General features: G+C 43.3%; 1 protein-coding gene across 1 annotated transcript in view; it reads right to left on the bottom strand.

The window, feature by feature from the left end:
* focad (focadhesin) overlaps positions 1-21,582 on the bottom strand; it is a 110,195-nt gene that overhangs the window by 20,231 nt on the left and 68,382 nt on the right. Inside the window, exons 12-27 of the mRNA XM_080451202.1 lie at positions 20,491-20,595; positions 19,687-19,788; positions 18,085-18,218; positions 17,792-17,918; positions 17,260-17,394; positions 15,258-15,308; positions 14,067-14,150; positions 13,410-13,548; positions 12,345-12,533; positions 9,601-9,722; positions 8,820-8,912; positions 8,470-8,558; positions 5,166-5,207; positions 3,339-3,447; positions 2,707-2,823; positions 1,325-1,563 (exon numbers count right to left, since the gene is read on the bottom strand). Coding sequence (XP_080307328.1) covers positions 1,325-1,563; positions 2,707-2,823; positions 3,339-3,447; positions 5,166-5,207; positions 8,470-8,558; positions 8,820-8,912; positions 9,601-9,722; positions 12,345-12,533; positions 13,410-13,548; positions 14,067-14,150; positions 15,258-15,308; positions 17,260-17,394; positions 17,792-17,918; positions 18,085-18,218; positions 19,687-19,788; positions 20,491-20,595 — 1,877 coding nt within the window. The remainder of the gene's footprint in view (positions 1-1,324; positions 1,564-2,706; positions 2,824-3,338; positions 3,448-5,165; positions 5,208-8,469; positions 8,559-8,819; positions 8,913-9,600; positions 9,723-12,344; positions 12,534-13,409; positions 13,549-14,066; positions 14,151-15,257; positions 15,309-17,259; positions 17,395-17,791; positions 17,919-18,084; positions 18,219-19,686; positions 19,789-20,490; positions 20,596-21,582) is intronic.

The following is a 21,582-nucleotide window of genomic DNA, read 5'->3' as shown; positions in this document are numbered from 1 at the left end:
GTTTCGAGTGTGGTTTTAAAGGAGTAGTTCACCCCAAATAATACAAATTTTCTATCAATTAGGCCTCGTTTAGACTGCAGTCACATCCAGTCAAATCCGATTTATTTCTCAAATCTGATCTTTTGGCCCGACTGTTCACACTGCATTTGCAAGTGACCAGATCTGATCTGTCACAGATCTGTGTGTTCAGAGTGATTTAAACAACGTCAACCCAAAGCCGCCCTGCGTCGACATATCTGCTTTCGTTACCGTGGTAACGACGTAGGCGTCGTGACTTTTATATCTCTTTATACTGTATGTGTTCTTCAAATTCCTTTTTTTGGGCGGTGTAGCCGCCCCTATAAGTGGGGTTGGGACACCTCATTAGTATTAGTTTCCTGCACTGTGATTGGCCCACTTTCCTGTACTGTGATTGGCTGACTTTATTGGCTGACTCTATTCAGCACTGTGATTGGCTAGTGAGACACATGATGACATTAATAACCTATAAATAGGATTATGCACTTCCAAAAATCCATTTTTTTGGGAAGTGAGCTTCCATCACTATGATGACCACTGTGATGACCACACCGCCCACTTCACACTGGGTGTGATTTTTCCTCTGACACTGCAGATAGGACCTTGTAAACCCATTTTCTGCCATGCCGCGAGATATGTCTTCATATATTACCTTGTTCCTGTACATTCCTACAAGTTTCGCTTACTGAGGCATCCCCCCAAAGTGCTAGGAGACATTGAATTTCTCCGTCTGTCCACTGAATGCTGGTCGCCATTTCTTCTGTAAAACTTTTTTTACAAAACGTTTTGTACACCTCTTGTGCTCTCGTAAACTCTAAATCAATTCTCACACTCTGTAATTACGTCAGTGGCGCTCGGATCGTGCTGCAAGTGACATTTTGGACAGTTTGATATGTGAACTTGGGTGGTTCGATCAGGTTACTGCGTTCAGACTGAGTCGCATCTTTAGGAATCAGATTTGAATCCGATTTGAAACCACCTCTGAATGTGGCTCAAGTCGGATTTGTAAAAATCAGATTCCATGTGACCTGTCTTTAGCGTCTGCTAAATGCCTAAACTGTAAACTGTCTCTGTTCAGACTTCCTAAACCAAATCGGATTCCAATCTGGATATGGCACAGATGATTCAGGCTAAATTCAGGCTGGATTTGGCTGACAGTGTAAACAGGGCCTTACACACCCCATTCATTCATGAAGATTTGTTTTTTGTCGCATTCCTAAGCCAATAATTTGACTACGATCTATTATTTTTCAAAGGTTAGTAAAAAACGCTCGGAAACGCTGAGCGCTGAGCTGAGGCATGTTACCTGAGTCGTTCCTGGTGCAGCCCGGACAGCACCATGCCCAGGGCCAGGCCGGAGTGGAACTGGACGGCCTGGGAGTCATCGGCGGTGGGCTGGCCCGGCAGGCCGGCCCGCAGCGTGGTCAGAACCTCCGCCACGCCCTCCCTGTGCCAGCTGACCAGCATGGGCACCACCAGGGACAGCGCCAGGGCGGCGCAGGAGCGGGCGATGGCGCTCGCCGTGTTCTCGCCCGAGTAAGAGCGCTGAGGAGGGGTGTTAGATTGACCGTTAAAGAGATGCATTGAAAGGGAAAGAGGACACAGTATGAGGAATGTTTTATGGATGGTGAGTAAATATCCCTTTTTGTCTTTTCCTACATAAAAAAAAATATATATACATATAAAGAAATATAAATATATATATATATATATACTGTATATTAGGGGTGCATTGATTTTAATTTCAACAATCGAAGTATATCTATATTTAAACAGCAACATATCGTATCGTTTGACTTCGTATCGTATCTTTTTTTTCAATGCAAATAATCTGTATCAAATCGTTTTGCAATGCAATAATCGATTGTATGGACAAGTACTTGTTCGTTGTATTTAGCAATTTTTTGAAAAAAAGAAAAAGAGGGGTTTAATTACTTTTTCATTGCATATGCATATACACTTGGTCTATCGATAAATGTGTGTATTCTCTGTGTTCATGTCAAGAATCACTGTGTTTACTTATTTATATCCATAATAATAAATGTTTCCCTTAAAAAACCTGCGCTATTCACACGTTTCACACAGATTTAATTTCTTTGTTAAGTAGTTACTGTATCGGTTTTAAATCATTGAATCGTATCGTATCGCAATGAATGAACCAATATCGTCCATGTATCATATCGTCAACCATGTATAGTGATGCGTATCGTATCGCTGTTAAAATGTATCGTCACACCCATAATATACATTACCGTATATGTTTTTGTTTCTCCCCCAAACATTGTTGAACAAAATGTTCAATAAAAAATTAAAACAAGTAGCGAAAATAGCTGATCTACAAGCTCACAACTGCTGTTGTGAGCTTGTAGAACGGCTATTCTAACTAGTTTGGGTCCCGGGGAGACATCGAATTTATTTTCTAGGTCTCGAGCTAAAGCGTTTCGAACCACGGATCTAGCGCAATGCAACAGATTATACACTATTATGATTCAATGAACCAAAAGTTGGACTATGGCTATATTATTTCTCAAACAACATCATTCTCGTCTTCAACCTATATACAAATTTAGACTAGTTACTATATCTAGCACCTTTATATCAACTTTTTTTTTGTGAAAACAGTGAAAAATAGGGACACAAGGAGAGAACGAAATGTTGGACCAAAGTCAGAGGAATTGTGACATTTACATGTATGAACCAAGGGAAGACTTGTCCTCTGGCCTTGTAGCTGCTGTTGATAACACTGAGCAGAGTGTCCAACACCATGGACAACCAGCTGGACGTGGGGACGATCTCTGGACCCACCTGCACAGCAAAACACTCTTAATGTAGGAAATAAAACCCATGCGAGTCACAGCAAGACATGTCAACAGGGATACATACTGACACCGTGTGAGAAACAAAACATGACAGGGTGATGGGCAATAACTTTAGCCCTGCGCAACCCAGACATCCGGCGTTTCATTTTGTGATGCTCCACTCCAAGTGCCAGAACAATACCATTTGACAAAAGCAATGTGAGCTTGTAGATCTGCTATTTTCAAAAACGTTTGCAATAAAATGTGGAATATTCTGAATATTTTTTTTAAACATTCTAACAACACAAATGCTCCCCTGTGGCACAAAACATTTTCATGAAAATATTTGAGAACCACGGGTTTAAATAATAAATAAAAACAATTGGAAACGAGCCTAAATAAGCAAGTACACGTTAGAAACAAGCCCCAAAAAACGCAACTAACCAATATTTACAAGCAACTTCACAGAAAAAAATTATAAGCAGACATGGCAACACTGGATGTGGTGTGTCTCTCTCTCACCCCCAGGCTGCCGTCTGGGTCCAGGGGGAGGTTCTTCTCATATTTGGCCACGACAGCAGCCAGTCCACTCAGAGCCAGGATGGAGTTACCCTGCACCACGGGACTGTCCCTGAAACACAGCAAAGACGTATGGCATTATAGGCCAACATTTGGAAAATACATTATTTGTCGTACAACTACCTCTTCCTGGCTGTGTGTCGAAGTGCCTTTGAGCAAGTCCCAGCAAGACACCGACACTTGGTGCCTGGCGCGGTCGCCTCCACCATCAGTGTGAATGTGTACCTTGTTAAAGCGTAATGCCACCGTGTCGACTACCGAAAATGGCCAATCTACAAGCCCACATGCTGTGAACTAATAGATCTATTTTTGTTGTGTGTCACCGGCGTGCAAGTACTGTATAAATGTGTGTGTGCGTGTGCGTGTGTGTGTGTGTGTGTGTGTGTGTGAATGTGAATGTGAAGTACATTACAAAGTGCATTTGAGTGGTCAGAAAGGACTAGAAAAAGTGCCACATAAACACAGACCGTTTATCATTTAACATTACTATCATTACTGGAAACAAGCCTCTGGGCTTTATTGTGTTTTATCCTTTCATCCTTTTGTTATGTGTGTACTTGTAATTGTTATGCATTGTACGTACAGGCATTTTTTTCTACTTCAATAAATAAATCAGTCCAAAACAGTTGGTTTACACACGAGTAGCTGTTGTCCAATAACAATAACGCAATAATAAACTTTATTCGCATGGCGCCCACAGACGAGCCCGAACAGTACTTTAACAACCAAATAAAACCACCACATCGTAGTCATAAAACAAATGAGTCAAGACAAAGGCAGCATATAATAATAATAATGCAGTGTGAAACAGAATAAACACAGCAGGGGATACAAGAGACATTACATGAAATGAAGTCTATAAAAATAGGTGTTTAAGAATTATTATTAAGAAAGAATTCGAGCTGCTGCCAGGTTGAGCACTTTAGAAAGCTAATTGTGAAGCAGATATTAAGGTTGCTTGGACACAAAGGTTCTATGACGGATATCAGTGCACCAAGTACTTTTACTCAAGTACTGTACTTAAGTACAATTTTGAAGTATTTGTACTTTACTTGAGCTTGTAGATCTGCTATTTTCAAAAAGATTTTTATACATTTTATACATTTGAAAACTTGTGAAACAGGACATTCTGCATGATGAGTACTTTCTACTTTTGGTACTTAAAATACATTTTGATACCAATACTTTTGTACTTTTACTCAAATACATTTTGCATTCCGGACTTTTACTTGTATCAACAGTATTTCTACATTGCAGTATTGATACTTTTACTTAAGTAAAACATTTGAGTACTTTTTCCACCACTGACGGATATACAGCCAGATAAACAAGCAATTTAGTCTCAATGGTTTATTGGATATCGTTGCTGTCAGGCAGAAACCTCATATCTCCATATTTCAACTTCTTTATGATTATTTTTTTCGTAAATGAATGCCCTGAGTGCCAAATGGAAGCTCAACAATAAAGATTTCAGCGCTTCGCGTGATGGTTTCGCCTCGGTTCACACCCGGGCAGGACATGAAAGTTACGGATTCCAGCTTTAACCCTGACAACCTCCATACAACCAAAATTGCCTATCTACGCGCGTTGCGAGCTTGTAGATCGGCTGTTTTCGCTGCGCAACATAATAGCGTACAGTATGACAGTTTTCCCCCCAGAATGAACGACACACCCCGAAACTGGGATGTATGGTGGAAACTATAAAGTGGTTAAAACAAACAAAAAAGGAAATAAATCAAGTAAAAGGCGGGCGTATAGCGACACACTCACTTTGCAGCAGACTTCATAACATCAGTCAACTGGTCTCTGGCCCTGTGGGAGAGGGGGGGGGAGAGAGAGAGAGAGAGAGAGAGAGAGAGAGAGAGAGGGGGGGGGGAAGAGATAGTGGGAGAGAGAGATACAGTATGAGATGAGTATGAGAAACCGAATGATTTAGAATTCATCAGTGGATAGAAGGACGGTGGTCTTTCATCTCTCCATGCAATGATCTATGATGGCCAGCACACACACGCACGCACGCACTCACACACACTCTCTCTCTCTCTCTTTTCATCTCTGGGCTAAGGGGCATCCGTCACTTTGCCGACATGGCAGATGGCTGCCCTGTAAGACACATGACCTCGTCGCTTCCCGCTGCGTTCTGCAGCACTACATACAGTATACTGTGTGTGTGTGTGTGTGTGTGTGTGTGTGTGTGTGTGTAGTACAGTATATATACGTGTTTGTGTGCCACTAATATGACTTCATGTAACTGCATCCGATATGCAGTACATCAGCATATAAGACCATACACTAAAGTGATGTAGACTCACATCATGGCACGCACAGTGAATTCCCTCTGGTCTACATTGTGGACCAGAGTGAATGCACTGTGAGTGCCATGTGTGTGTGTGTGTGTGTGTGTGTGTGTGTGTGTGTGTGTGTGTGTGTGTGTGTGTGTGTGTGTGTGTGTGTGTGTGTGTGTGTGTGTGTGTGCGCGTGCGTGCGTGCGTGCGCAGTGGTGGAAGAAGTACTCAGATATTTTACTTATGTAAAAGTAGCAATACCGCAATATAAGAATACTCTGTGTGGCCTTTTACTCTGTAAAAGGCCTGTGTTCAAAATGTTACTTGAGTAAAAGTACAAAAGCATTGGCATCAAAATATACTTTAAGTACCTAAAGTAAAAGTACTTTAGGTACTAGATTTTCGAAATTGGTTATACTAAAGTAAAAATACCTCAAAAGTAAAAATACCTCAAAATTGTACTGTTAAATACAGTACTTGAGTAACTGTACTTAGTTACTTTACACCACTGTGTGTGTGTGTGTGTGTGTGTGTGTGCGTGTGTGTGTGTGTGCGTGTGTGTGTGTGACGCGCGCGAGCGAGCGTGCGTGCGTGTGTGATGCATGGTCTCATCCAGGCAGTGCATCACTGGCCAGGGGGTGCGCTCTGCTCCTCTCTGGAAGACATGTGGGTTTGGAGTTATGAGCCGGAGACACGCTAGCTAGGAGCTGAACGTGATGAGACTCGGACAGCCGCGGGCCGGACGGCCGCTGCTATACGTATCCATCTTACCCCCCGCTTCCCCCTGTAGCCTCGAGAAGAGCCACATGGGACCGCTCAAACAACCGCGTTACACAGTATCTGGACATAGCTTATCATTCCGTGAACGTTTTGACCACTCAAACAACTGTGTTATGCATGCGTTCACACTGGTAGATACAAAGCTACGGGCTACCATTCAATGGAAGCCACAGCCACATGAAGATACTAGGGCTGTAACAATACAGTAGATGCATCGATTTAAATGTCAAGAATCAAGGTATATCGATATGTAAACAGCAACATATCGTATCGTTTGACTTTGTATCGTATCGTATCGTTTTGCAATGCAAATAATCGATCGTATCGATACTAAGTATTATATGTGTGCGTTGTATTTAGCAATTTTAAGAAGAAAAAATAGAAATACTTAAATCCCATGATTTTTGTAACCCCATTTGTTTCACCCAGTGCCAATTGTCTAAGTAATCCTGGGCACTACACTCCCTCTGCCAACCTAGGGAGAGCTCAGAAAGAGGGGTTTAATTACTTTTCCATTCCATATCGATACACTTGGTTTATCGATAAATGTGTGTATTCTCTGTGTTCATGTCAAGGTGCGGGTTTGTCCATATGTGTTCAAATACAACGTCCAATGTACATACATACAATGTATTTGCCAGAGAATCACTGTGTTTACTTATTTATATCAATAATAATAAATGTTTCCATTAAAAAACCTGCACTCTCCACACGTTTCACACAGACAAAATTTAAATACAGGAGAAAAAAAGTGAATATCATAATTTCAACAAAAGTGTCGCTCTGCTAACTTTCATTTCTTCAAATAAGCTTACTATCACTGTATGACAAGTGATATTCTAAGATAACTGACCTTTATGTTCAACATTATCCCTAGTAGCTGTAAATCTTTTTTTTTCCTTCCCGCAAGCCTTTAAAGGACACGATAATTGCCGCAACAAGCATAGAGGTACAGTATGTAATGTTTTAAAGAGCAGGGACGGAGGATGAGGGGGGGACATGTTTCTTGTGGCGGGATAGACGGTGATTCACATAATTGCCACAGCTAGAAAGGTCAGGTCCTCCCCGCCACAAGACACAAGAACAGCCAATCAGATCAGGAAAAAAAAAAACGCTTCGGACAAACACTGTATTTTTACAGAACGAAGGTAAATGTACGTATGTGGGTGAGAGAGGATGTTATGCTGCTGGTTCTCAACATGGGGTCCGGGGACCCCCATGGAAGGCCTTGAGGAGTCACAGTGCAGGTCTGTAACTCTGAGTAGAGTTCTCAACGGGCCTGAAAATTAAGGCCCGGCCCTAACTGGGCCAGAACAGGGCCCGGCCCGAACAATTACCAGAATTTTAGGCCCGAAAACCCCCAAAAGTGTCATCATGAGCTTAATGTCCCCAAAGTCATGCATCCAACAAGCTTTGAACTGAGCAGATTGGACCTTCCGTAACGCGGGCTAGGAAGGTCGGACGGCGACAAACTAGATACCTGAGTAGAGTTCACTTTGAGCTGCATCCAACACATCCACTGCCATTTCCGTCGGCCTTACCGTTCGGCCACTAGGGGGCAGTTGAAAAAAAAACGGCGGGTCGGGTCGGGGCAGAATTTGAGAACTCTAACTCTGGGGCTGTACAAATGGAACCACACGGAACCCGTAAGTATTTTATTGTCTAGATTTGGGTCCCAAACATAGACTGGGGGAAAAAATGGGCACAGGGAACAGTGACGTCACCCATCGGTTTCTACAGACCCGTTTTGAAGCCACTACTTCAGCTAATTCAAATCCACAAATCCTTGGGTCCTAAAAAGCAACCTGAAACTAATGCTATTGGCTGGAAGAGGGCAGTGAGGGGGTTTGTGTGTGTGTGTGTGTGTGTGTGTGTGTGTGTGTGTGTGTGTGTGTGTGTGTGTGTGTGTGTGTGTGTGTGTGTGTGTGTGTGTGTGTGTGTGTGTGTGTGTGTGTGTGTGTGTGTGTGTGTGTGTGTGTGTGTGTGTGTGTGCATGCACTCGGCCTCACCAGAGCCAGGCACAGTGGTGTTTGTACTGCAGGTCCTCAGGGCTCTCCTTGCCTTGTTTCTGCTGCACTTCCAGCTCGCCACGTCGACCCTGAAGAAACCAAACACACGCACACGCACACGCACACACACACACACACACACACACACACACACACACACACACACACACACACACACACACACACACACACGCACTGGTAGACCCCTGGGAGATGCATTGCTGAGGTGGAGCGCCACACCTGTACCATCAGCTCCCTGTACTGTGAGCTTGTATATCTGCTACAGTATATATTCCCCGGTCTTAATGGATTAAACCATGAAATAAATGAAGAAACAGAGAAAACCAAACCTGCAGGACGGCATGGAAAGCTCTGTTCATGAACGCCCTCCAGGCCTGGGGCAGCAGGAGAGCACGATGCCACTCTGACGGCTGGATGTTCACCTATATACACAACAAGGCTATTAGAGTTAACCAAAACTCATGAAATAACCAAAACCAGTGGTGGAAGAAGTACTCGGATATTTTACTTAAGTAAAAGTAGCAGTACCACAACGTAAAAATACTCTGTTACAAGTAAAAGGCCTGTGTTAAAATGTTACTTGAGTAAAAGTGCAAAAAGTATTGGCTTCAAAATATTCTTAAAGTACCAAAAGTAAAAGTACTAATGTTTGAAAATAGTAGATCTACAAGCTCACAATGCGCCGCTATGCGACGCGTTGTGAGCTTGTAGATCTGCTATTTTCAAATAGCCTACAGTAGGTATAACATAGGGCTAAAGTGGTTAATGTATGTTTTATAATATAATAATAAATATCTGCAAACTGTGCAAAGTAACTAAAGTTTTCAAATAATTGTAGTGGAGTAAAAAGTACAATATTTGCCTCTGAGATGTAGTGGGGTAGAAGTAAAAGTATTGAAAATTGTTAATACTCCAGTAAAGTAAAAAAAAAATACCCCAAAATTGTACTTAAGTACAGTACTTAGTTACTTTACACCACCGATTGTCACATAAATGCAATGTCAAAAACTTAGGTTTGGGGTGTTCCATAACACACACACACACACACACACACACACACACACACACACACACACACACACACACACACACACACACACACTACTGTACTTCATGGATGAGTGCAGCCAGGGTCTGCTGGAAGCTGCGGCTGCGGCTGAGGTGGAAGCGTGGGATGGCTCTGCCGTCACGGTCCGTCTGTACGGGGAGGTCATAGGAGAGGAGGAGTCCAGCTGGAACACACACACACACACCCCCACACACACACACACACACATACACATTTGAAATATTTATTCATGTCCACATAAACAGAAGTACAAGATGTACAAAGGACATAAACACTGCCAGTGCAGTCAGATAAAGCAGTGGTTTTCAACCGGTGGTCCGGGGACCACCAGTGAGGGAGTCCTTGAGGGAGTACCAGGGGGTCCCCAGCGAAATTGGTTAACATAGCGTCACAATAATTTTTAACCACTTACCTTGGGCTATTGAAAAATAGCAGATATACAAGCTCATAGCGCGGCACCGAGAGCCGCGCTATGAGCTTGTAGATCTGCTATTTTTGAAAAACCTTGAAAAAGTGTGCATATCTTTGAATATCTATATATTTTTTTAAAGCGAAAATTAACTGATATCTTTGCTTCTGGGGGTCCCTGGCACAAAACATTTTCAGATGGGGGTCCGCGGCCAAATGTATATACATTTGGGGGTCCTTGGCATGAAAAAGGTTGAAAACCACTGAGATAAAGGGAAAACAGCCAGTTACAAAGTGCATATAAGGCAGAGCATTGTTACACACAACAACAAATAAAAGTTGGCATACTTGTCAAACACAGCAGACAACAATCATGGGTAAAGGAAACAACGCGTCCTCCAAATAGAGCGGCTTCCTATAATAGCTGATATGGAGCAGTACCTTGCTAATTGTTTAGCCCTCCTTTTGGAGAGGCCGGCCATTTGAAGGCCCCTCACAACTAACTTGTGCACGTGCCCTATACACGAATCCACGGAGCGCTGCCCTGTAGGTGCCACCGCCATTGCTGCGGTGTCAAACTCAGTCAGCTGCTGCTGCGGTTCTGTCCGTCTGTTGACGTTACTCTTTACCTGCTTGGCTGTTGGAGCAGCCATAAACTACACAGGTTCATCCCGATTTTCTGTGCATCATTGTAAAGTTAGTGTTAGTAAAAGTTAGTAAAAAGCAGGTAAAAGAGTAACGTGAGCAGTCAGTGACTGCAGCTGACTGACACCGCGCAGCAGCAGCTGAACGAGTCTGACACCGCAGCAATGGCGGCGCCACCTACAGGGCAGCGCTCTGTGGATTCGTGTATAGGCTACCAAAGATAAAAACCAAAAGTTTACATCTGTAGCCTAGCTGAGAGATGGTCTGCTCTAGCTGATGATATTTTGGCACTTTGGTTAGGAAGGCTTCCTCTAAGCTGTAATCAAAAGCACAGCAACGCGCGCACGCACACACACAGACACACACACACACATCTTTATTTGCGTTCACATTTTAACAAGAAATTCTCGAACACAAACAGTAGTAGATGCACAAACTTGGTAAAGCTCAAGTATTTCAAGTATTTCAGGATACAGGTCACGGGTACAGGAAGCATCTTCTCCTCCATATGTGGCGACTGCCAATTATCACAGACATTGAACAGAATTTAGCCAATGCCTTAGCTCTTGGCATTCCTGCAATCTGCAGGCCTCTCACAACTGATTCGTGGACATTACAGAGGCTCCCAAATATGAACACGAGCAGTTTACATTTGTAACCAAGCTGTATCATAACATCCTTAAGACGTTGGTACTTTAGCACCTTGGTATAAGGAATGCTCTTCCAGACAAAAGTGGTCAAAAGTAGAACCAACTTCTAAAATGGTCACTTTTCTACTGTCCTCATCAACAACAACAACATCTGGCGTATTAGCTGTAACATCTGAAAAGGCATCATTTTCATTATTGCACATGAACATTGCAGTTGAAACACAAGAGTGCTTATACCACGAACACACACACACAGACCCGCAGGTTTATCGACCCTAGCCATCCCAACCACAGACTGTTTCAGATGCTAACAAGTGGTCAGGTGTCTCCATAGCCACAGAGCCTCTGGCAGTAGGGCTGCTAAGAAGCTACTTCCCCCCAGACAACCAGGCTCATTAACCACCAGAGTGACCAGGGAAACGTAGAACGAACGTGGGAGACGCTAATCCACCCGCCTGGATGCTGCTATTCTTCCTTTATCTTAATTTCTTTGTTACCGTTTGTTATTGCTGCTAAAATGTGTGAGGAACCAAAACAAAACGATGTGTCATGCTTATAAAGTTGTACGCAAGACGTAACAATAGAAATCGTGAATCACATTCAACGATGCAAACAAAGAGACACACAAAGTTGACACCCTGTATCCATAGATCATTATTATATATATCATAATATTTACAAGGGTCACATTACATTTTTTTACATAGTGTATCAACTCAAAACATAACAGAAGATGTTTACATGGCTGCAAATAGACCATAAATGTGTCTATAAATGTGAAGCTACTGTAAATGAACACATATCGTCACTGTCGGATGGACACTTTGTTTGTATACAGTATATATACGAAAATAGCAGATCTACAAGCTCGGCTATTTTCACTACTTTTCCTTGACACTCTTGTATGATGATTAGGGCATTCAATGACAAAAACAAAATAAACGTTGACATTTGTAGATACAAGGTTTCTGCCCGACAGCGTCAATATGCAGTGTGCAACAGACAGCGCAGACAGAAAGAATGACAGACCTGCTAGTCCTAACAGACAGAGCAGAGAGACAGACTGAGAGACAGACAGTCACCTGCTAGTCCAGGCTTGAGTCCAGGCTGTTTGTTCTTCTCGTACATCTTCAGCATGAACGCTGGGACTCCTGCCAGCGTTTTGCCCTGGTCGGAGCGCAGGTTGGCCCCTCTCAGGGCCGTGTGGTACACCCCCCGAGGCATCCGCTCCATCTCCTGCCTCACCAGCGATGTTAGGAATATCTCCATAGCTGAGGAGAACATATAGGAACATCTCAGAGCTGAGGAGAACATATAGGAACATCTCAGAGCTGAGGAGAACATATAGGAACATCTCAGAGCTGAGGAGAACATATAGGAATATAATAATAATAATAATAATTTCATTCATTCATTCAACCTTTATTTAAGATTCTCGGAGAGATCATTGAGGGAGACCCTCATTTACAATGATGCCGAGATTACACACATACATAAGAGCAACAAGAAAAACAATAAAGTTGACACAAACAGTTAAAACAATTGCATGTTAACATCAATCAGTTAAAACAGTTGCATACAGGTAATACACGGTTATTATATAGATTCCTAAAATGGCCAATAGATACTAAGGTATTTAATTTAAGCTCTTGTTGCAAGAGGTTCCAAAAAAATAATGAATTGCATTTTTATGGCGCTTTTCTAAGTACTCAAACTTACTCAAAGCGCTTTACCCAAATATATCCAAAATATTTTCTTCCATGGAACCCCAGAAGAAAAAATGTGGGGTTAAAAATGTTTGCTTTAAAAATATATATATAGATTCAAAGATTTGCACAAAGATTTTTTCAAAAAATAGCAGATCTACCAGCTCATAGCGCGACCCAAGCTTGTAGATCTGCTATTTTTGAATAGCCAAAGAAATCTTATAATGACACACATGCGCTTTCCCGGTCTAAATGGATTAATCAAGGCCTCACCCCAGGGCAAATAAGTGGATATGTCGCTTACAGCATAAAAACTAACATCTGGGTTCATCATTAGACACTGTTTGCCTCTGTCTCGCCGCACAATAAAAACATAGCATCTTTTCCGGGGATGTAAAAGTGTGAACCATGTTGTTGGGTTTCAGGGGGGGAGCGTTGTACCTGGCAGGACAGGGGAGGGGGTGAGGCTGAGGAGCTTCACGTACGATGAACCAGGGACAGACAGGTCCTCCTCTTTCTCCTCCTTCTGCTCCTCCTCCTCCTCCTCTTCATCAGTAGGAAGCTTCACCACGGGCCTGGCCTACATCACCAGGACAGAAGCGTACGAGATTTGACTGGTTGAAAGGCATTTCGCCCATACAATTATCCCAGTGGTTCTCAACCAGTGGTCCAGGGACCACCAGCGTGTCCTTGAGGGGGTTCCGGGTGGTCCCCAGCTAAATGATGGAGAGTTGGTAACCAAATGGACCCTTATTAGATCTTTAACTCTTGAGTGTGTAAAATGTAAACCTGGTTTCATTTTACGCTCTCAAGAGTTTATTATTACATCTGCATTACTTAATATTGAATAATTATTATTTTGATCAATATTTGCCTGTTATCTCTCCTATGGTACCAACATCAATACAGCATGGAATTGTGGACAAAATTGTATCCAACGATAACACAATATTCTAAGTTTTGGGTCTGAGAGTCTAAATCTCATCAAACGGTGGTTCCGTGGCTCAAATGACGAATACATAATGGACTTGATATGAAAAGGGTTGAAAAGCACTGGTGTTACAGTACAGAGGCCAGAGGAAGGGAGGCAGGTTTTACCGGCTCAGGGAGATGCAGCACTGTGTGTGAATCCTCAGGGAACGATGACAGAGATCTGTAGCCACAGCTAGCCACCTCACACTCCTGGAAGACCACACACAGCATATTTTTGTATCATTCCAATGCACAGAAAACAACACACACACACACACACACACACACACGCACACGCACGCACACGCACACGCACACGCACACGCACACGTAACCCAGGTTTCAAAAGGTTTGTGTCACTGCTGTCATACTGTGTCACTGTTGTCTGTGTGTCACTGCTGAGACACACACACACACACACACACACACACATACACACACACACACACACACACACACACACACACAGTATCACACACACACACACACACACACACACACACAGTATCACACACAGTCTCACATACACACAGTCAGTCTCACTCATCAATCAAGTCACATGATAATCAGTCACACCAGTGACTGCATGAATCTGATTGAATTGGTGAGTGATGAGGTTTAAATGTTTGTTTTGTTATTTGAAATGTTTGTTCTAATTTGGTTGATTTTGGTTTGAAAGTTATGCAATGCTTGTAGACAAGCTGTTTTTAGTTAATCAGTGATCTTGTAGATCTGCTGTTTTTGTTTATTTGAAATTAATTTGGCCTTTTCTATGAATCCAGGCCAGGTTACTTTTCTTGAAAAGTAAAAAAAAGGATCATGATGGCGAGCCAACTAACCCGAACCCAGCTTTAATTAAGTTTGTCCTACCAGGAGGGTAGGCCAAAGAGCAGCAGCCACACATTCATATCCCCTCAAGTAACATTACACACTACACTGCCCTCGCACTGCCACTTCCCTCTGACTATTGACAATACCTTGACCATTGAAAAAATATCTACCTGCTTACAAACTCTGTTGGACTTGGATACTTTGATACCTTGATGAAAGTTATATTGAACTGTTGTATGTTTTGTTTTATTTTTATTTTGATGAATACACAGTTTATTTTGCTTCAATCATGTCTCCTGCCTATTTAATTTAATGTTGCCATCAATCTAATTTATTCCTCCACTCTCAACTACCTCTGTCTGCAGTAAACTGGTCCTATAGCTATATTATGATTTGCCCACTCTAAGCATATGCTACACACACACACACACACACACACACACACACACACACAGAAAGACAAGCTGACCTGAGGTATACACTGACCTTGCTTAAGGCATAGCTCCAGAGAAAGCTGACAACCTCCTCCTTCAGTTTCTATAGAGAACACACACACACACACACACACATATCACATCCTGTCAGAACAGTTTGTGAAGAGAACATGAAAAAGAAGAACAGTCAGTTCTTTGACCCATTCAGTCCTGATGAAGACCATGACGGGTTGAAACGTCGTCCTTCTCCTTCTTCGATTCAGCATAGTGTGTGGACTGTTCTTCTTTTTTCATGTACATAGTCTTTGTCCAGCACCTGTCTTTTTTGGATGTGCGTGCTCTACCTTGGACTGCATGTAAGCAGAACACACACACACGATGCTATTATCCCATTTAGACCTGAAGCCGATTTTAACACATCAAGTGCAAGAGGTTTTTTAAAAACAGGGTACATCCAGTGCCACCGTTCTTACCGTTTACGCTGATATGTTTAGAGCTGTAGACGCCTCTACGAGGACCCGGATGTAAACAAAGGGTGTCTGCGCGATGGTCGAGGGTCCCGACTAACGACTGGAACAATAATATTTCTAACGCGATCCACCATTGCAGAGTGATCGCCCATCGAAAATGGCTCATTTTTACCAAAGTAAAAGGATATGGAGATAAGGACCTTTTTGATCAAGATCATTGGAGTGGACGGGAGGTATGTTTTTTGGACTGGATTCACATCCGTCCATTCCATTTTACAGGGTCCGCGTATCATTCCTAAGTTGCGTTAGAGGGCCTCATGTGGAAAAAAAAGAATAATAAAAAGTTTGAAAACACAAAGATCTACGGTTATGGCACTCGACGGGTGTATTTGCAAAACGGTAGATCCTCGTGTTTGGCACTCATTGTGTTAACTCTTTGACTGCCAGCTTATTTTCATAATGTACTCACCCAGTGCCAAGCGATTTTCGTGTTTATAGTGGTTTTCAAGTGGTCATAAAAAGTTTAGATCCATATTGATTGATCGATTCACTGTGTGTACAGCCAAAGATCGTCCCTGACTGCTGGTTTGTAGACAAACATTCCAGACGGAGCTTGTGTCCCCTTCGCTACAGGCCGTTGGAAACACGTGTTTCGGCGGAACGAAAAAAAACAACAGCAGAGTTATAGGGAAAAGAAAAAAAACTACAAACATGGAGACGGGAACGGAATGACGCTATATCCATTATTTCCGTATCCGTTTGTGCTACAGTTTTACTGCTCCCTTCGGATTCAAGATCAGACCGTGACGGTCTATAAAACAACATTAAGTAAAAACTCTGGATTTCTCGATCTGGCACTGAGGGCATTCAGAAAAAACTCGGGATATCTCGGGGCTTGGCACTGAGAGAGTTGTTAATAACGGCTAATAAAGTTTTCAGAAAATCGTTTTTATCCAAAAACTTTAAGAACATTCCTGTTACATACTGTAGCAACATCTAAAATGACTCAGATGCTTTCCCAGTTTTAAAGGCACTAGACCTGTGCCTGTCAGGGCACCGGCCGGTCGTCCTTGGGAACGCATTTAGCACCCATTTTAATCGTCTGTCTGTCTGTGTCCCTTTTGTGCCCATATATGGAGATCTCTGTATCTGTCTGTCTGCCTGTATCCCTTTTATGCTCATATATGGAGATCCGTCTGTCCTTGTCCCTTTTATGCCTATACAGGTATATGGAGATCCCTGATGTTATCAGTATATGGGCATATGGGGGGGGGGGGGGGTCGGCAGTTGTGGAGGTGGTAAACGTCTGTGGAGTACGTGTGGAGAATGAAGCAAACAGACTGTGAAAAGTGTACTGCAACGTATAGGCTTTCCCGGTCTTAATGGGTTAAGGTAGCTCTCCAACGCACCGACGTTGGTGGCGGTAAGTGATCTGCTGTTGAACGGGTGTACAGTGGGTACACTGTAGGTAAGCGTCGAAAGCTCGGCTTTCGACTGACGAATAGCAGTGGCAGTGGGCTTGTTGTTGAAAAAGACATCAAGCTACATGGAATGTGTGAGATGTTTGTCAGAAGGAACAGGTACCTGGTACTCCTGGCTCTTAACGGTGAGCTGGGGCACCAGGGCCAGGAGCTCACTGACAGCCTTCACCACCAGGGGCCTCCTGTCACAGCTCAGCCTGGGCCCCAGGGCCCTCCATGTGCTTACCATGTCCACTACCTGCACACGCACACACGCAGCACACACACACACACACACATGGGGTTATGGTCAGGATTACACATTTAGAGTTTAGAATTAAGAGGTAAATATGATTCATACTTAGTTGCGCGCCAGTGTCGTGCACCAAAAAATAGCTGATCTAATAAGCTCACAGCGCGTCGTAGCACGACACATTGTGAGCTTGTAGATCTGCTGTTTTTCGGCTCTAGGCTTACAGTTAAAAATGTTTTTTTTTTAAAAGAATGGCATTCATAACATTCTTCATCCTAAATGTTAATGTCCTCAAAAGTATAGTACAAACCTGTGTGCACGTGTGTGTGTGTGTGTGTGTGTGTGTGTGTGTGTGTGTGTGTGTGTGTGTGTGTGTGCGTGTGCGTGCGTGCATCTCTCTCACCTCTGCCCGGCACAGAGCCAGCAGTCCTTGCAGTGCCAGAGCAGCAGGGCTGGCCAGGTCAGGTTTGTTGCACTGGTTCAGGGTGTGTGTTATGGCAGCTAGCATGTCCCCTCCATGCTGGTAGGGCCTGGTACACACACACACAGACACACACAGACACACAGACACACACAGACACACACACTTACTTTAGCCTAAAATAGCAGATCTACAAGCTCACAACGTGTCACAGGAAAAGCAAGACAGTAGTGTGATTTAATGTAGTGTGCTGCTGGGTGGAGGTATAGGCTGACCTCTCGGTACAGATGTCCCTGATACAGGCGGCTCTGGCCAGGATGTGTTCCCACTGAGTGTCCTTCCCCAGCACCACACTCCACTTCTCCTGCTGACCCAGCAGCACGCGCTGGAGGTCCGGGTACACGCGGTCCTACAGGCACGCATCCACTCGGCTCAATATCACAGAGCGTATACTAATCTCATACTGGATGCAATAAAACTGAATACATATATTGATTGACTTCACTTAATCGTTTTAAATACAGGCTTTGATGAATCAAATGTAACAATTCACACATAGAGTAGTCTTTCACTCACTTTCACACACTTACACATACAACCTTTTCTACTGACACTTTCTTTCTTTCTTTTCATTCATACTGTGTATCCATGTTTGCTTTTAATTTTTCTGATTACTTTCCCATCTGTGTTGTATTTTTGTTGTTAACACATCGGGTGCCAAACACGGTCTGAACCGTGTTTGCGCAGAGTAGCGGTCCGGTGCCGAACACGGTCCAGACCGTGAAATATGTCTTTTTGTTTTTTTCGTTTTTCTCCACACGGGCGGGGCTAGAGCAGCTCTGGGAGTACCCATTGTGATCTTGAGAAGGATAGGCCAGATAGATCACCGGAAAAAAAAACATGGCTGCCATCCAGTTCCTGTCTATTTCCTTCTTTAAAACACCTATATCTCCGAATCTGTTTCCGGTGGGGAAAACCGGTCATGCGCGATGCGCGATCCCCCCCCATTGTAACTCGCGAGTGAAATGTTATCGTTCCAGGCTGTAGCCAGGGTCATCGCGCAACATGAATGGATGTTTTTTTTTACATGGATTTGCTCCTCGTGGAGTCTAGAGCTTTAAACAGCAAAGCGCAGTCAATGGGGAGAATGCTGGCACCCAACGTAAGTTGTTATGAAAAAATGCTGGCACCTGATGTGTTAAATGAGGTGAGCTTCTCAATCTAAATCTAACCTGCACAACCCACTATTGTGCTGTTTTTTGTTTTGAAATGTGCAAACACACAACCACATTTTTCAAAAGTCCCTGGTACATACCAGAAGCGTGAAGAATAAACAATCGCAAGATGCAATGGGGCAAATCATTTATTCATAGTTCATAGCTGTGAGCTTGTAGATGTTATTATTATTTCGCTATTTTTCAACAGACACATTTGTGCATAATGAATGGATACGATCCTGACGATTAGGCGAGAACATTATTGCGATTAGGCGATTATGTAATAATTGTGACAGGCCGGCCTAGACGTTAGCACCCTCACTAGTCTCGCGTAGCCAGACAACTATTCCACAATCTCTGAATCCGAGAGAGGAAACTGGCACTTCCGTTCACGAAAATATGTTTTAAAATATCTTTACACTTTACTTTTTAATTTATATTTCTGCTAAGCAGCAAGCTATGTATACTTAGATGATTTGTATTTATATTAGGATAAATTTGCACGACTGTAAAGACGAAACCGAAATGGAGAGGAGGCTCCACATCCGGTTTATATTCTAATCATGATCAGAGCTTCCGAGTCCCAGACTGTATGACCGGAAACATTTGAAAATTGTGGGAGGCAACAGTCTGGTAACGCGAGACTACACCCTCACTAACCTGTTTGACCCACAGAGCGGTCATGAGGCGCATTGCTACGGCCCGCAGCTTGGGGTCGCTGGCGAGCATCTGGAGAATGTGCAGCACCTGTGGGACACACAGCTGGCAGAGACACAGATGTGTTGGATGTTAGAGAGGTCAATTAAAAATCAACCACAGATCAGTGGTGATCAACCTTTCAAGATCCATTATTTATTCGGCATTTGAGCCACGGACCACTGTTTGATGAGATTTAGACTCTCAGACCTAGGACTTAGAACATTTTGTTATCGTTGGATACGATTTTGTCCACAATTCCATCCATGCTGTATTGATGTTGGTACAAATAGGAGAGATAACAGGCAAATGTTGATCAAAATAACAATTCTTTACTTAAGTAATGCAGAAGATTAACAATAATTTATGCTTCTTGTGCAAGTGGAAAACATCTCCAGCAGTAGCAGACCTACAAGTTTGAAACGAGCTTGTAGATCTACTACTTTTGATATTTAAGGTTTCCACCCGACAGAGACGATTATGTGAAAGCAGACGTTATTTTGAAACATTAGCATCATTATGCAGGTGAGAACATAAACATGAACTAAACAAATAAAGCTGATTCTGATTCTGTACACTCTGCAAACACTGCAAAATGAACAATACAGCCGTTATCACATTACACCCCCCCCCCCCCCCCCCCCCCATTGTCCCAGAAAAAAAGATTTCCGGGACACAAAACCCCCCGTAATGTCCCCCCTGTAATAACTGTAATAATAGCAAGCCCTCCACAGAGGTCCACACTGTCCCCCTGCAGGGCAGACCTACCTTGTGAGTCCCCAGGTTTGGCAGGGAGGAGAGCACAGCGTGAGACACTGATGGATCACTCTCCTTCCCCAGTCTGAACAACAGAACAGGCAGGAGAGATGGTACCTGGAGAGAGAGAGAGACATGGGGAGAGAGAGAGAAAGATGGGGAGAGAGAGAGAGTGAGAGAGAGAGAGAGATGGGGAGAGAGAGAGAGAGTGAGAGTGAGGGGGACGTTTTACAATTTAGGCATTTAGCAGACGCTCTTAATCCAGAGCGACTTACAGTAAGGCCCCCTACACACTGCAAGATATTTGACCCGATTTGGCTATCGGGGAGCTTTTTTTGGCGTTCTCCGACAAAATCCCCGATTTGACGCAAGAGCGGCCGTTTCCCGCCGAGGTGGTGCTCGCGCGGTTTAAATTGGAATTTAAAATGCTGCCTTGGCAAATATGATTATGTTGGGGGGTCACAGCCTGAAAAGGTTGAGAACCACTGGGCTACATTATGAACATTATTTTATTTGAAAATAGCAGATCTACAAGCTCACAACGCCTCTACACTATTTTCTACACTATTTTCGGCTAATGTTCCCCATCATTTCCCAGATTTGGCGGACCCCCTGTAGTAAAATGGTAAATGGTGCATTTAAATAGCGCTTTTATCCAAAGCGCTTTACATAGATTGTGCATTACATTCATCCATTCACACACACATTCATACACCGATGGCGGAGGAAACCATGCAAGAAACCAAACCTGCTCATCGGGAGCAATTAGGGGTTCAGTGTCTTGCTCAAGGACACTTCGACACTAACTCTGGGGGAGCCCGGGATCGAACTCCATCCGGCCGCTCTACCGGCCACTCTACCCCTGAGTAACCCTGGGGGTCCGCGGACCCCCTGTTGAAGACCAATGTTCTAGCTTGGCAAGATAAATTACCCCTGCACTGTTTTTTCTGTAAACATACTTTCACTGCTCCTAGTATTGATGATTTCTTGTATAGTATCGTATACCGTATGTCTTGATGAATTGAACACACAGGAAGGACCACAATGGCAACAAGCCCTCAGGGCTTTTAGTGTTATCCTTTTAAGCATTATTGTATAACTGTA

This window comes from Gymnoscopelus braueri (genome assembly GCF_963280865.1).
Source record: "Gymnoscopelus braueri genome assembly, chromosome: 15".
In the NCBI taxonomy this organism is placed as follows: domain Eukaryota; kingdom Metazoa; phylum Chordata; class Actinopteri; order Myctophiformes; family Myctophidae; genus Gymnoscopelus; species Gymnoscopelus braueri.
This window is presented reverse-complemented; position numbering and strand designations above follow the sequence as displayed.